The sequence below is a fragment of the Leguminivora glycinivorella genome, chromosome 16 (assembly GCF_023078275.1).
Source record: "Leguminivora glycinivorella isolate SPB_JAAS2020 chromosome 16, LegGlyc_1.1, whole genome shotgun sequence".
NCBI classification, from domain to species: domain Eukaryota; kingdom Metazoa; phylum Arthropoda; class Insecta; order Lepidoptera; family Tortricidae; genus Leguminivora; species Leguminivora glycinivorella.
Genome location: NC_062986.1, coordinates 7,367,811 through 7,384,946, shown reverse-complemented (window position 1 = coordinate 7,384,946; position 17,136 = coordinate 7,367,811). Strand labels below are relative to the sequence as shown.

At 36.9% G+C, this 17,136-nt stretch overlaps 1 protein-coding gene across 2 annotated transcripts in view; it reads right to left on the bottom strand.

Annotated features, from left to right (window-relative positions):
- The window catches only part of LOC125234442 (thrombospondin type-1 domain-containing protein 4-like), a 206,376-nt gene that overhangs the window by 8,780 nt on the left and 180,460 nt on the right, over positions 1-17,136 (bottom strand). For both annotated transcript variants that reach the window (XM_048140686.1, XM_048140685.1), the window contains exon 8: positions 3,459-3,639. In XM_048140686.1, coding sequence (XP_047996643.1) covers positions 3,459-3,639 — 181 coding nt within the window. The remainder of the gene's footprint in view (positions 1-3,458; positions 3,640-17,136) is intronic.

Below are 17,136 nucleotides of genomic sequence, written 5' to 3'. Positions count from 1 at the left end.
TGGTGGCTCAGTTGGCAGAGCGCTGGAGTATCGATCCAGATGTCGTGAGTTCAAGTCGTGACCCAAGGTAGACATTTTTCACTTTTAAATGTATTCTAAGCCTATTGGCATTGATTGCAGACGTTTCCGCTAATCAGAAGTTTAAAAAAATAGCAAATGTTTAGTGTGTGTAATGTTGTGTGCGTGGACACTTTCGCCGTTTCCCATTTGCCGGGCACTAGCGCTCTTGCTGGTCATGCGGCGTCTACTGCCGAAGACCGTAAACGTCGCAAGTACGATACGCTGGGCAGTGGGTATACACCGTGTTTCACTTAACACTAAAAACCTGAAAACAGTTTGTTCAGAATCGAGAGTAGAATCGATTGAGCTATATTTTGATGGGGGTAATATTTTTATTTAAATTAGTATTATTAGTTATTTTTTACGTGCCCATTCTATTGTACTCGTAATACAACATTGTGTATATCGCATTGCTAGAGGTTGTTTACCTTTTTTCAGTATTTAGGGGTATTAATACTGGCCGGTTACTTGGACGATTATTTTTTCCGCTACTAGTTTGACGTTGTTTGTCAGTTTAATCTTAATGTTTATCATAAGTCATAACAAATTGAACTCGTACCTAATTACAACCTTGTCATTTTGAATATTGAGTTTATTTGCTTACTGCGATAACCTGTCCAATTTGAAGTTTACTGTGACAAAGCTTTAAAGTGTTTTACAGTGACATCTTAGCTGTCTATTGGTAAACCTTATGTCGTTGCAGTAACGTACACAAATAAATAGTCTTATGGTTTATGATGGTAGTTAGCAATTATTTTATTGAGTGTAGAGCTAAAAGTCAAGTAGAGCTGTACAGAAAATTAAAAATTCAATTAAAAAAAAGTAACGATCAGATTAAAAGATGAATACTCTAGATGAGTTTAAAAAAATAAAAATCAGTTGGGGTGTCTGAGGTTTTGAGTGATACCGGAAACACCGTGTATTTTTGAGGCGTTTGCGGTCGAAACGATGGGACCTTGGGGGCCCGGGGCTCGGCGCCTCTATAAAGATTTGGCGTCTCGTTTGGTAGATGTGACGGGTGACAAAAGGGCTGGCCAGTATTTTGCTCAGAGAATAAGCATCGCCATTCAGCGAGGCAATGCGGCCAGCCTTTTGGGCACGCTGCCTGTTGGTGGCGACTTGCAGGGTGTTTTTGAGTTGTAGGTGTGTGTGTGTTTTTTTTTTTTTAGTATGTACTTTTAGGTTTAGTTTATTGACGATGCATGTTGCGGATTTTCCATTGTCTTACTTTTTGACGAAGCTTGTAGCTAATAACGGATTTTGTATTCAGTTGACGAAGCCTGCGTTGCGGATTTGAGAATATGGTCTCTGAATAAATTATTTTTAAATGTTTAGTACTTTTGTAGGTGAGAGAATTTAGCCACGGAATTTAGGTAAATTGTCCTTTCCATCCTTTAGCAAGCCGCCAAACGCAAGCGCAGACTGCGTCATACAAATAATTAGGCAGCAATTGTGAGAACGAGGTCTATTCGCACAATCGCGTAGGAGTCTATTGGCGGCTGCCTGTGCAGTTTTGGTCTGTGCTGATACCTACTAGTGATATTTCTAAGGCTTGCATAGCTTGGGCAAAATGTATATTTTGAGAACTGTTGCATGATTTTGGAAAAATGCTAGAGGTTTTTAAAGAACTTTTACAACTGAGGGCATAACTAAGATGCCAATAGTTTGGAAACAAAACAAAATCCGATAGGCGCCTTAGATTAGCGTATCGTTTTTTTTTATACCACGTCGGTGGCAAACAGGTATACGGCCCGCCTGATGGAAAGCGGTCACCGTAACCTATGGACGCCGGCAACTCAAGGGGTGTCACGTGCGCGTTGCCGACCCATTAGAAACTACGGGATAACCTATTGGCATCGTGTCTCACTGAAAGTCCTGTGTTACTTTTCCGAATTTCCATCCAAAAATGATCGCGTTCCAATTCAAGAGTAACACAACTGTGTCGAGTAAATATAGTTAAAATTTAAATAGAAACATGCTAATAGCTCAGCAGAAAATTGCTAGAAAACACACAATTCTAAATACTTGCACATCTGATCTACTTAAACAAACTCTGGGGATTGAGGTGCACCACGCCACGTCTGTGGGAATTACTTACTGCAACAATCTGGGAACTATACTGTCTTCTGTCTTCTAAGGTTACGGTTCTAGTCACAGGTCATACAATATACATATGACTCGAAGCGTCCTTTTTATACTGGTTTAATAAACGTTAGGTGCGCCTGCACAGTAATAATAAATAGTTGATAACAATTTCAGTGCAATTCCCCTAATCGATTCGACATCGATCTTTGCACCAACGAACACTTCATCTGTCGATTAAGATCTCCAAGTGACCTATTTACTTCGCAATAAAACATTCATCACATCGAATAAAAAATCGATACATAGTAATAATTTTGTCCTTTTTCATTCGCAGTTTTATAGCTAACATTTTATAGCTTTTTAGTTTTTATAGTTTATAAAATGCTCGTAAATAACTGAACGCTACTGCTTTTTAATTGATTTTAGCACTTAATAAAACAATTGAAGAAGTAGGTTTGCAACAATGTAATGTTAGTTATTAGATTAATTTATAGTGTAGTTAAAACCGAAAGGAAATAAATACACCAATATAGACCAGCTAGTGATAAACACACTGAATGCATTGTATACTGCGTTAAGTATTACAGCATTTTGTATTTAATTTTGTCACCTTTCAAGATTTGAAGGAAGTAGAGTAGACAATGAATTTTCAATCGTCTACATTCAGGTGTTCCGGCATAAGCTAACATTGCAGGCCAGCATGCAGCGGTCCCAGGATTGGGGAGCGTGAATAGCACTGGTGAAGAGTATCCACAGTCGTCACATCCCTTAGTCATGCGGATACGAAGAAGAAGTCAATGTTGCTGCCGCTTTGCTAATTGGAAACTGTAGAATTGGTAATTCATATAACTCATTTATTGTGTTTCAGACTCGGCGATGTTGAAAAAGATGGCGTTGGCGCTCTAACTTCTGTTGGCACTTGTTAGCTAGCTAACAACTACCTATTACTTACTTAATCCACCGAAATAGTCTTACTGGACTTCGTTATGTTGAGGCGACATGCCTCTGACGGGGGATCAAGCCGGTTACCAGTTGGGAACATCGCTCTTCGGAAGCTGAGTAATTTCTGGCATACGCCTCGTGGGACCGTAGTCTATATAGCAACAGCTGGCAACATCGCTCTTCGAAAGCTGAGTAATTTAGACAAAGAAATGTTTCTTTACCAATATAATTCTCGCTGAGATCGAAATGTTGAGCCGGCATGCGCCTCGTAAGACCGTAGTCACGTAGGAGTAACCAAGGGGTACCCTCGGCCGGCAGAAAAGGGCGGAGACGAACTGGCAACGAGAGTAGATGAAAAAATGTTTTCTTACCGATATAGTTCTCACTAGACACGATCTCAGAGATGTTGAGTCGGCAAGCCCCTCGTGGGACCGTGGTCACGTAGGAGTAACCAAGGGGTAACCTCGGTCTGGAGAACAGACCGGAGACCAGTCGACGACCACACCGCACTTCGCGGGATGAAGAGCCGAGGACTCCTTCTCGGCCCACAATCTGGAACAAGGAAAGGACATGTTTAGTATACTTATCGTGAGATTTTTAACATAACTGCAGATATTTTTTTTCACCGGTATATAAAGGACAATCTTAAATTTTATTTACTAACGGCAATAACAGGATTGCCGCAAGTTTTGAAGTAAGCGCTTTAGAACGTACTTTTTTTGTAGCGTAAACTCCTGATCAATCCAGATGACTGAACTAGATTTGCCTGTAGGTACCACTTCCAGCATAGATAGGTAGCTTGCTGATAGCTAACGGGCACCGTGGCATCACTCACCAATCTTGTTACTAACTAAACATATCTGACGGATCAAATAATGATCGCTTTGACAACGCTTCCAAATCACTTATGGATATTTAATTACCGTATTATACTTACAGCCATCACCAAAGATCAAAATCTGAACCCATATTTTCCACCGCGATTTCCGTATAACCATGCGGGTGCAGGTTTACGCATATTATATCTCAAATACTTGTCCAAGTAGACGTGGATGCATTCCCCGCTAAATTATACCCGCACGTCGACCGCCCAGATTCTGCGCCGGCGCAGGGTACGTAGCCTAATACACAAACGCTCACGACAATATCGATATCGTATCTCCATCTCTATCGCCCTCCCGTATTGGCGTGAGAGAGCTCGACTGCGTTTCGAATTTCGTTCGGCGTCTGGCGTCAACGATTGTCATTCGGCTACACAATCTGCGCCGGCGCAACTGACATGCGCGGACAACTTAATCCTCGGGTTGCTTGAAGCCGTCTATTATTTAAACACTTATGGACTTCCGAGGGTAATTTTGAGTGACGTTTTTTATGGATATTTTATTTTGTTGTCTATATTTTATGCAGTAACTTGGACCACCGTGTGCCGAGTGGATAGTTTGTGGAAGTTAGGTCAATGGTATCATTGGTATCTTGTTGCATTTTTTCGTCTTCTTGAAGTGGAACTTCTAATGCCATTTCCAACTGACAGCGTAACACGTTAAACGTTAATTTACGAAAGTAAGGGCCGGTTGCATCAAACCGTCTGTCACCGTTAAAGCGTTCGTTAAATTTTATTGTATGGTAAGTTCCATAGACGCCTGCCACGTGACGATGATGTGTTTGTCAAATGTGGTTGATGCAACTGGCCCTAAGTATCGTAATTTCATTTTCACCACTCGACGTAAGTCCCACAGTATCGTGGCTTAGTGACCACTTACAAGTGGTCATCGGCTTCGTACCCTGGAGGTCGCAGGTTCAAATATTACAATTTTTTTTAGTATTTTTACCATGCCAGCGCAGTATTGAAAAACAAAACATTACGAAGTTTTACTTCTTCCGCACGAAGGGACTCCACGCACTATTTTTTGACAGGTTTCTTAGCAGTGTCTTCGAAAAAAGGTTAAGGTTCAGGTTTCAAAAGTTACATATTTAATTAAGTATTAGTATTTTCTTCCGAATCTGTAATCTGCACTTCTCCTGTTTTAGTTTATCCGATTTGTTGAACGATGTGTAATTTTCCTTTCACAACAGTATATACAAAGTACACGCTACTATGTCTCTATTAATTAAAACAATTTCAAAAGGTGTAAAACTTATATAAATTCCTGTTAAACAATATATCTTAATTGAAAACATATTAATACTGTAATCCGTTACGAAGCTCAAGTATGTACAGTCAGCATTAAAAGTAGCGAATCAAACAACGGTTCATAAGTAACTACCATTCTGTAACCTCTGAACTGAACAAAAAGAAATGTGTCTATGCATAGCAAATAGAACGCATTTACGATATAAGTGCGGAAAAGAGGAGTTAAATCGGCACGATATTACGAAGTTTTTCAGTACATATGAACATTATGGACCTTTTGAAGTATCGACCTGACAAGAAATGCTACTTTGCGAACTGGTGCGGAAAAAAACACCATGACTGTGTACTTACTGAATAAATAATTGAACTTTGATATTTCTGACCGCAACTTTGCGGTAAGACTTATTATGAATCTTTAGATTAAGAATAAGTTTTACCTCTATTATATACCTACTTATATTAGAAAAATAATTCGGGATTTCAGATTTTTTGATGCATTGTTTATTGATGCTGACATTGCTGACTGTGACTGTACATAATGCAGCTATCAGAACAATCATAATTGTGAAATACTGACTCAATCCGCTTGTAAATACTGCACTTATTTCAAGAAGATAATCGTGTAAGTAGTTTCGCTGTTGGCGAGTCCAGGCCCTCTAGCCAAGATAACAATAGTGGACGCTCTATATCCGACTTTAGTTATATCCCTCTATCGTTCTTCTTTATTGGTGCGTCAGAGTCCATTGCGTATCGTTCGCCACTGAGCGTCAAAGATAGTGCTCTTGGCTAGAGGCGGAGGCATTGCTCCAGCTTGCACCTTGTAAATATCTGAGTCATCCGCCATAATTATAATCTTTTAGTCTTAGATAATGGATTTACTTGTAAGTTTTAATATAATACATTTTTCTAAAGTGCTGTTTCGATTCTACCGTTGTAATTAATGAACTTTTGCTCAAAGACTGTTATTTGTATTTATTGTGGTTAAAACTTTAAAAGTTTACACGTAGTATTTTTTAACCGACTTCTTTACCCAGAACACAGAACACTGGGTTGGTCTGTGACGCAGAATGAGGAAGTTCTATGTTCAGGTTCATGTTTTTTTTATATATATGTAAACCGATAACTCCGAGAGGTGTTGAGATGAAAGGTGGCTCCATACTAGTCTATTATATATCCTACATTAATCTATAATAACAAATTAATATGAAACATGGTAATATTTTATTTCTTTTTTTTTAAAGTCGGTTATCCTTTTTTTGTAAAAGGTTTTTATTGATGAGTAGTCTTCACTATTAACACTTTAAAGAGTACAACCAAAATTGAATTTAACTAGTAGTTGTTAATATCCTACACCAAAAGCAAATATAATTTTAAAAGTGTAGCAATTAAAATAAACCCATATTTATAAAGTGAACATAAAAGACTAACACTCCATAAAACTATTTTAATCTTTAATTACGACCTGATAAATAACGTTCATTTGACAGAAACTAGAAAAGGAAATATTAAACTAGATAAATTAAATAACGTATTATTTATAAAGTTTATTGCACGAAGTGGTCTCATTAAAACCCTCAATCTCTGACCACGAACATGTACATAAATTGAAAGCAGCATTCGACTATGATAGATGAAAGTTCATGACTTCACTATTTTAATCGATGGCTTTTAACAAAAATAAGCGTGACAAAAAACACTAGGCATTGTATCGAGGTTGTGTCGGATCAATTTCTTACAAATCATATTGATTTGAAAGGGATAACATTACATTATTGCTGTTTTTTAATTTTTCTAATCCGTGTAAGAATTAAACTTAATCATATTTCACCTGTTATGAATATATTTACATATGTAAATAAGGGTTATAAGGGATAGTAATAATTTTGAAAATCGAATCCATGGCGCGATATGAACCTATAGTTATTAAGAATTTACGAAAATTAGAATGTCGATAACTTAACATTTATTGGTGCTTACAACATATTAAAAGACTAGCTTTTGTCCGCGGCTTCGCTCGCGTTAGAAAGAGACAAAAAGTAGCCTATGGCACTCTCCATCCCTTCAAATATCTCCACTTAAAAAATCACGTCAATTCGTCGCTCCGTTTTGCCGTGAAAGACGGACAAACAAACAGACACACACACTTTCCTATTTATAATATTAGTATGGATATAAATGATATAATAGACGTTACAATAGTTATAAAATAATATTCAATGCCGAACATTATCTATATCGATCAATCATTTACGAAAATTAAAAATTAATGCCATAATTCACCACTCCACATAATCTGCATGTTATGAACTGTTACTAAAACGAGTCGAATTTGCCTCCTGTAACCTCAATGAAAGAGTCATAAAAATGATTGAGGTATCCATTTTGATAATTTGGTCACTGTTAATTGTTCTGTGGAATAGCAAATGGTGCTAATGTCAGCTTTGTGACCATACAAATTAACAAGTCAGGGTATTGACTAGGCTTTTGGTCAATTAGAACATGTTCTTGGTATGACAGTTATTTGTACTCCAATCAATGTAGTTAATGTATTTTTATAAATGAAAAATGGTTAGAAAAGTTTTACATCGTGTGTCTTATGATGTTGAACAAACAGAAATTTTACTTTTTTATAATTTTGTTATTTAACTGGGGCATAAATTTATCACTTTTTTATAGTTAATAAACTCAAAAAATTTAACGGTAGCTACATAACTCATTATCATTCATTTATTCATCATTTTCATCATTATATTATTTCACAAATTTCATTATTACACACAGATTTTTATATACGCATACGGAAAAACAAAAGAACTGATTAATTGAATTCAGCCGCCCGTATCATTCGCGGGGACTGGAATCAGAAGTTACAGATAAAAAAAAACTGGGGAACTAAGTCGTGGAATACAAAATTATGAATCAGTTTATTGTAAATATACGTCTAGACTTTTTATATAGTCTTAATATAGTTCAGCTAAGTTAGCGATTATTAGACCGAAGTACAAGAACTATGTAAAAAAGATTGAAAACCTCAGAGTTAGTTATATCAGAACACAACGGCTTATTTATTTACAAGAATCTGTTATGGAATTGAATATCAGAAAACTTCATTGACTGGACTAGAAATTTCAGGAATTATTTAGCAGTTTAAAGAAGCGATTTAGAGGAGTAAGCGACAATTATACCTACATCTAACAATACATCCTTCGAAGAATGTCATATGGGGTTTAAAGATATTTTATTTGTCTCAAAAGAAATAATTATTACATTTCATTTATAGAGATAAGTATATACAATTGTAAAAATTAAATTATGCTGAACGTTAATATTTAGTAGTACAAAATTCATAAATAATTATGGTTTTCATTATGATATACCTACTGTGTCTGGATAAATGCTTCGTAACATTATTAATTATATATGCACAATATGCACTAACCCTAACCTGTCACCTACTAAAGACGTATGAAAATTACAAAAATAGTTTTGTCTCATTTTTTTTTCAATTTTGTTTTCTAATAACAACGAATTTCCGATTTTTTTATATTTTTAAGAAGATTGTTACCAAATGCATTTTTAAATGTTGACCATAGTTTAACTTTTGTCTTAGGTACTTAGCCAATATAGGGAATATAATAATTGTAATTGTAATTATTTTTTTTTCCATTTTAATTACATAATATTTAATTATGAACTAAAGACAAACACTGCGTGATTGAAACATTACTTTAATAAGTATTTTTGTTCTAAAACTTGATGCGTGAAAATCAATAGAGTGGATTCATAATCCATGTAATCATAATTAATGTAAACGTGACGGATTTGGCCTTATGCTGTCCATTACGTTACCCTAGAAGCCCTCACCAAAAAAAACAGCCAAGTGCGAGTCGCACTCGCCCACCGAGGGTTCTGAACAAAATCAAGTTTTTTTTTATTCAATTTGTTTTTACTTTTCTTTCCTTTTTGTAGTATTAAAGAGATATGTATTATAATATTGTTTTACAAGCTTCATAGTTCTAGATCGACAGAAAGTACCCTATTGCTTGCGAAACAGTAGACAGTGTAGAAATATTTTTTTCTCGCAACCTACATAAAATACGTAGGTTTTTTATCTTGTTCTTTAAAAAATTGCAGACCTGAGTAAGTATTAGTTTAAATTACATCTAGACACCTCCAAGCGTTATTGAGATAAAGGATCTTGACAAACAGACGAACGTACAACCAAGTGATCTTATAAGGTTTCCAAATTTTCCTTTGAAGGTACGGAACCCTATAACACATGATTCAACAGCTTCAACAGCTTGTTAACTTGTTATCCATAAACCGTGTACATTAGTGTAATAATTTGATTTTATCGCTTTTATGGCCATAACTAATAGAGATATTATACGAACCCTCACCAATGCTTATAACTAACGCATCACACTATGTTAAACCAATTCTGACTTTATAAAATAAACTGTATACTGCAAGATGACAAATCTCTTGGTTGATGGTCATATACTAAACTTCTACTAGTAAAGATGTACCTAGGGAACAAATCAAAATATTTTATTAAATATTTTTTGATTGTTTTTTTAAGTAATAACACTACTATATACACTATATGTACGGGGTGGTGTAGCGGTCGAACACGTCATCCGCGTTAACTGGAGACCCGGGTTCGATTCCCGGCTTCGATACCAGTGGGCTTGATCGCTTTTTCTTTAGTGTATGGTATCTATTTCAGTTTATTATTCTACTAGTAATGCAGTAAGTAGTTTTTATTTTCGATACTAGGTACAACAAGTCCGTAAATGCTAGCGTCGACTAGGCTGACTCAATCGAATCGCAAAAATTCGCCTTCCATAATGAACGGTGAATTCGATTCGACGCGTCGGCCTGGATGGACGCATTTTCATAGTAGATGCAGAAGGCTAATTATATTGAGATTCGATTCGGCGAGCCAAGTGGACGCCAGGCTTAATAAAATTTGGACATCAGAAACCTTAAAAAATGTAATTTCTGTCTGAACTGTGGCGGAAAGCAAGGGGAACTAGTTATTTAATGTCTTTATGGATATAAGTAATACATATAATTCATTCTCTCTTACACAACTGAAACAAATTCTGCCGGCGTAGCCAAATGGCAATCGTCGACGCCAGACACCCACAGAAATGCAGTCTGGCTCTGTCTCGCCAATACGCAAGAGCGATAGAGATAGATAGCTATGAAAGAGATATTATTGTGAGCGTTTGTGCATCTCGCTACGTATCTTGAAGCCACAATTACCACATTGCGATATAATGAGCAAATCAACTCGATTTATGGAGCAGAGTCCACATGGCCCATCTCTGTAACTAACCTATGCTAATGCAAGCCCAGCAGTAACGGCAGTTTTATGAGTCTGGTTAGCCCTTATTTAACACTGTGCTACTTCAATCGAAATAAAATTAATCCTTTACCATAATACGTTTATGACGTACCTATTCGAAAACTTCGATGCAGTTCCCTCTTTTGTTTTTCTCCCAATGTAAGCGGTTTACCCTACAAAATTCCACGTAGAAGCATTTTTGGAATAAAATATTACGGCAACCCAGAAAGTCATTTAATTTTTTACCATTTTTGTCACTGTGTGTACGGTCAACCTGGGTGGCTTTAAAACGCAGGGGCGACTTTGATTGTAATTTTAAAGTGATACTGTAAGTAATTTCGCGATTTTCTATGGTATGTACCTTTACAAGAATATTTATTGATCTAACTAGTTACATGAACAGTTTTAGTAAATAATGAATAATGCTAATTTTAAAGCCGTTCAAATACCATCAAAGTAACCCAATTTTCCTAAAGTCACCCCGGTTGACGTACTTACCTACTTTTATTTAGATTTATTATATTACTTTCACACTCTTCACATTCTATCACATTCTTCTTGAGCTTTCTATTTTCCCACCGTCCGTTTTGTTTTAAATGTAATATATTTATTATATATTGAAAATAAATAAAAAAAAAAACCTTAAAAAACAAAATACGTAAAGTAGTCAAGCAACCCGTCTTGCATCGTTCCTGACGTACAGGTACCCATTACACTAGCTGCGTTTCCACGCTGTACCTGCGATGGAGAACCTCTGCACCAAGAACGACCTGGAGCGGGGGTTGAAAATACATGTTTTATCATTGTGTGTTTTTATTGCAGCATCCGTGTTTTTTACAGTTCTATTTACGGAAATGAAGATTGACTCATACCCTTCTTAGGGTATTAATTACAATGTTCTTATTCAGCAGTTTCTGTGCCCCCCCCAGCAGTGAATCATACTCTTAATGGATCTAACCACAAATATTGCGATCGCAACTACTTTACGTGGGTACCTAATACTGTAGAATTGAGATAATAGCCAAATAAACATACTTATAATAAATAATAATGATAAATTTAGCTTTAACTAAATGAATTAAGTGAAGATGGAACCTGGAGGCGAAGAAAAAATAGAGAGCTGGAAGAGCTAATGGCGGTGCCTAACGGCTCAGCCACGACATTGGTCTAAGCGCGACAGCGGTGAGCGGCGGCCATACATTGGAGCGAGACACAGCGATGGGACTTTTCATTCGCACGTATGGCTGCCGCTCACCGCTGCCGTGCTTAGACCAATGTCGTGGCTGGGCCGTAACATAATTGGCGAGAAATAAGACACGCGACTCCGCTGGCTACCTGGATATAATGGGAGAGGATTGTGGTGTGAGAAGAGCAAATGTGGTACACCTGGGTGGAAAACATCCGAGTGGGAGTCCCATATATCGCTGGTGTGAGGAAGCCCTGAAAGACCTGTCCGCACTCAGTGTACCCAACTGGCTTGAAGTGGCACAGGATAGGGCAGCGCGGCGATTTTTTGTTTCGAAGGCCAAAATCCTTTTTGGGGTAAGTTATTGAATAATTATTAAATGAAACGATTTTACCTTACTGAATTACCTACATGTTGACGAATTAAGTTTAGGTACCACTTCTGGCATTAGTGCGTTGAAGTAGCTCTGTATGTACTGAAAATTAATTACAATATTTACCATTACCAATTTGAATCCTTGCCATGATGGATTTACCGAAATTTTCACAGACTCACTAATCAATCTAATCATATTAATTATATTCTTGGCGCCAGGCTCAATGGTGGTGTGAATTGAAAATTCGCTCGTCTTCTGTTTCGAACTACTCAAATTTTCGCGTTCGAGTAATGTGATTAACACATTTATATTGAAGATATAAACTGAGTCATTCCATATGGCTATATTACGAGCATATCTACTTTTAATAGTTTTTGCTTTTACAACTACTTTGCCCCTTGTAAAACAAATAACTATTATCTACCTACACTAAAGTTAACTAAGTGACACCAGTAAGTCTTTAATTACTTCACAGTTAACGAAGGTCAATTTCACTAATCCGTAACCAGTTGGTAACCAGGAGCATTAAACGCCCCTGCCAGCCCACTCGTTATTGTACCATTCGATCCAGTTCAATGTTTTACCTCTGCCACACACTCGACGAGCGGCATGGGAAGTAGCGAGGGAAGTAGGCAGAGACATAAGGAGTGTGGCCGCGCTACTCGTCATGCCGCTCGTCATGCTCCTCGTCATGCCCACCGCTCCCTATTTTGTCGGTTCTTTGGAGCGAGTCGTCGGGCCGGCAACAACCTAGTGCGATAACCGCGCGAGTAGGGCATTGTGTGCCCGGAGAGGCCAACATCGTGGCAGTGCGAGGAGCAGCGCGAGGGGCATAGTGTGGCAGAGGTATTTAAAATATGAGCCTTGTCAGATTGTCTCAGGCCAGCGACGACGGTGGTATCAATAGAAAAATTTTGATACCAATTTTGGTGATAAAATTCACTTGAATACGCCATTAACTTTGTCTAACTTGAATTCCTGTCAATTAAATTGGGACCTTCGAATAAAAGTTTCCAGTTGATTGGTGTCAATGAAGATTTCCATTATGCATATGTAAATTACTTTTTTGTAGTCATTTGTCATGCATTCTGAATCATACGTTTGTGCAAAATGACATACTTGTCGGTGAAAATTGGTTGTTTGCTTAGACTAATTAAGATGTTTAAAATTATTTTGGTGTACTGCATTCCACACGTTATTATTTTAATGGTGTCCTTTAGAGACAAGTCCATTATAAGGATTCCAGAACATAATCAGATTTTTTGTGGAAAGCGGAACACCACTTGACAATGACTTATGGGACTGAACAGTAAACAAGTTACTGTTAAGTCTCAACAAGTTACTGTTAAGTTACTGTTAAATCTTTAAAAAAATTAATTCCAAAAAAAGTTTGTTTTGGTATAAAGGTAGGTACTTATAAGCTTTTATAGCTGAGTACCTACTTTTGTAAATAATCTTCTATTTATATTTTAATTTTGCATTACTGAAACGCAATTAATGTACCATAACTATGTCTGTTACTTCTAGAAGAAGAGAAACCTATTCTAGAGTCTACATTTTTACTAAAAGCAAGGATAATTTAGTTAGGATTTACAATCTCCATCACTTTTTAGTGCCACCTATTATATACTATAATAACTACACAAATGATGGCTACAAAATTGTGTATTGACGTGATATCATGATATTAAAACAAAGAAGCATGTCATTTGTTCTTATTAAAACTAAAAACACGCAAAAATATTTGGGGAAAATATGATTTTGGTCACTTCCAGGCTGCAAAACAGCGCCATCTAGTTTTAAGTCTAACTCTTACCATTTATAAAATGACCATCTAAATGCAGATGCAAGGCTGTTACAATGTAGATCATTACGCTACAAGGCTACCATTTGCACATATGGCCTGTTACTCTCGGCTATCTCCATTTGCACCTAGAACATCAACGTATATGTTACTTTATTACTTTCAATTGTTTGTCGTTTATGGAGCTAGCCTCACAGGACAAGGCTGAAACATTTAGGGTGTGCACTGTGCTGCATTATGTTTATATTGGGTACATTGTCTCTTGTCTTTTCAACTAGAATGGCTGTCACGCTGATGATTTTTGATCTAAGATGAAAAATAGAATTCGAAATAATAATTCTAATCTAGATTAAGATCATTTTGAATATCATTAACCGCCGTGGAATAAGAATGTTCTGGACATTTTGGGAGATGTGCGAGGAACTTATGGCAATGCATATAAGATACTTTATGTGATGTCAAGGGTTACACCCTCTAGTCTAGGCATAGGAGGCAAGCAGGGGCAAAAAGTCTTGAAAAAAAAAGGGTAGCGATGTTCCTTTTTATTTGTAGATTTTTAAGTTTCACATGACCCTTATTCTAACAAATGGAGATGGTAGACAGTGCTTTCCAAAATAGGAAAAAAATAATTTAATTATCTTGTTGACAAGAATCCTTTACATAATAAATGGTAATTGAAACCATTACGGTTAATACAACAGGACTACATCATTATAACTAGACCAGTCGGGTTTCCATTATCATACGCGATGAGACTTGTCGGAAATTATAAATTTATTTGCTCATTTGTGCCGTGAGCGTTTCATTCCGCAACGCGTATAGACTAAGAATTATACACGAAAATTGCACATACATGTAATTACTAACCTGAGACTTTTTTTTGCCTATTGAAGTTTTATTGGTTCCTGAGTTATAGGGTTATGTTATTATTAATACAGAATGTACATATGCAAATAATTACATATCAACAACATATTTAATAACCTCAACTCTCAACAGATCAACACGACATCCTAAACCAACAATTTGAGCATCTTCTCAACAAAATCAACTTCCAATTTCAACGAAATTCTATTATAATACTTAAGAACGTATTTTTTTTACAGTCACATAATGGTAAAACGCGATAAAATAACATTGTTTTAACCTTTTTTCTAACGTTTAAATATGCACAAAACGCGAGAATTTACTTAGTGTTTTTTTTTTTCAAATACCACTTGAACCACTTTCCGGGCTCAGCTCTCCATCTAGTCTAAATTGACTTCGCTTGCCATTTTCATTAATAATCCAGTAGAAGGTTCAGGTATACTTTGCACATTCAGCACTGAGCGCGTAGACAAGTAGTCAATTGCTTGCGCACCGTGGCGTACGATTAGGGATGAAAATTACATGAAAGATATGAGTACATGTGTCTTTCAAACTCCCCTGTATTTTTCAATAAAATGCAGTATCTTTCCTTGTGGAAGGCAACTGGCTCTGTCGCAAGAATACGGAATGCGTGATCGAATCACAACTTGTCTACGCACCCTGTGTGCGAAGCCGAATGAAAAAACGCTCACGATAACTCTTTCGTAGCTATCTATCTCTATCGCTCTTGGATATTGGCACGACAGAGCCAGACTACATTTCAGCGGCGTTTCGGTGGCGTTTCGCGTCGCAAAAATGCCATTCGGCTACGGGGCCTGGTTCGTATCCATCGAAACGTAACACTGTTAAGTATCGCTATTAATAACGTCGTTCAATCCGCCATCTATCCGTTCTGGTTGAGATAGTTTAAGGCCAGGGTGACCGTAAATGACATTTCAATGCCTAAGAATAGATAGGATAATTATATTTAAGGTGCACTGGGACGATTTCGGCTGTAGAGCAATTTCAACTAATCGAAATATTTTTCGATTAGTTGTAATTGCTCCTTTTGCTTGTTTGTGACCTGTGTGCGTAGCCGAATGCACAAACGCTCACAAGACGCTCACGATAATATCTCTTTCGTAGCTGGGCCATTTTTTCATAGTTGTCCACCCCACTTTTTTTTTGGATTTGGATTTTGTTTATGTGGTTTCCACTCAGAATCGCAAGCTCTTTCAATTTTAATAGGAGAAAAAAAGTGTCCCAAGGTTTTTTTCCCATTCCGTTACCATTTTTTCATACATTTTGTATGGCGGTAACGGAATGGAAGGTTCGAAAAAATGCATGGAAATCTTGGGACATTTTTTTTCTCCTATCAGGATCAAAAGAGCTCGCGATTCTGAGTAATCATCGCGTAAAAAATACCCATGTTACAAAAAAAGTGGGGTGGACAACTTTGAAAAAAAATGGCCCACCTATCTGTCTCTATCGCTCTTGCTTACTGGCGCAACAGAGCCAGACTACATTTCTGTGGCGTTTCGGTGGCGTTTGGCGTCGCAGAAATGCCATTCGGCTACGCCCCCAATGGAGACTTACCTATTGTTAGAACTGTAGTTCAATCAATTAAAATTGCCCCCCAGTCGAAATTGACCCGGTGCACCTTAATAATACAATCCATTGCAAAGTTCTGTTAGTTTAGGTACAATACCTTTAGAAAGATAAACACAACACCTTATTTTCTGCGCGTAAACCGATAGGTAGACCGGACGTACGCTGAGAACAAAATTATATTTTGTATTGTGTTACTTACAATATACGGTACTTACGAGTAAAATTCACGTGATAAATCAATATCGTAGGTTAGGTATCATTTTGAAAAAGCTTTCTAATATTTAACTAACAAGTTAGTTAGATAACTAACCTTTCCTCACTTACAACCATCAATATGTTCACGACATTCGCAAGGACAATATGACAATATAGTTAGTTATGACGTCTACGTGGAATTTATGAAGCCGAAAATTCAGGTCGACTGAACAACTGAATCAGATAAGTACTCTAAATTAGCTATTCAGAGAGTAAAACAAAGCTGGCGACGAGTATGCAAACAGCCATGCACGCGCATATCTGGGTCACTTCGTATTTATCCTGCGAATCATAATACTTGCTACGCATATAAATACAGATTGTTAATATGAAATTGACTCGTTGGGTGACATTTCAATAAGATTTTGCAAAAAATTCATTTTTGTCACACGCTTTTATCGCCGACTGTACCTTTCTTTCAACAATCATCTACTGCTCTCCGAGATGTTTCTAAAAATCCCTTATTAACCTAATCAGAGTTCCTATG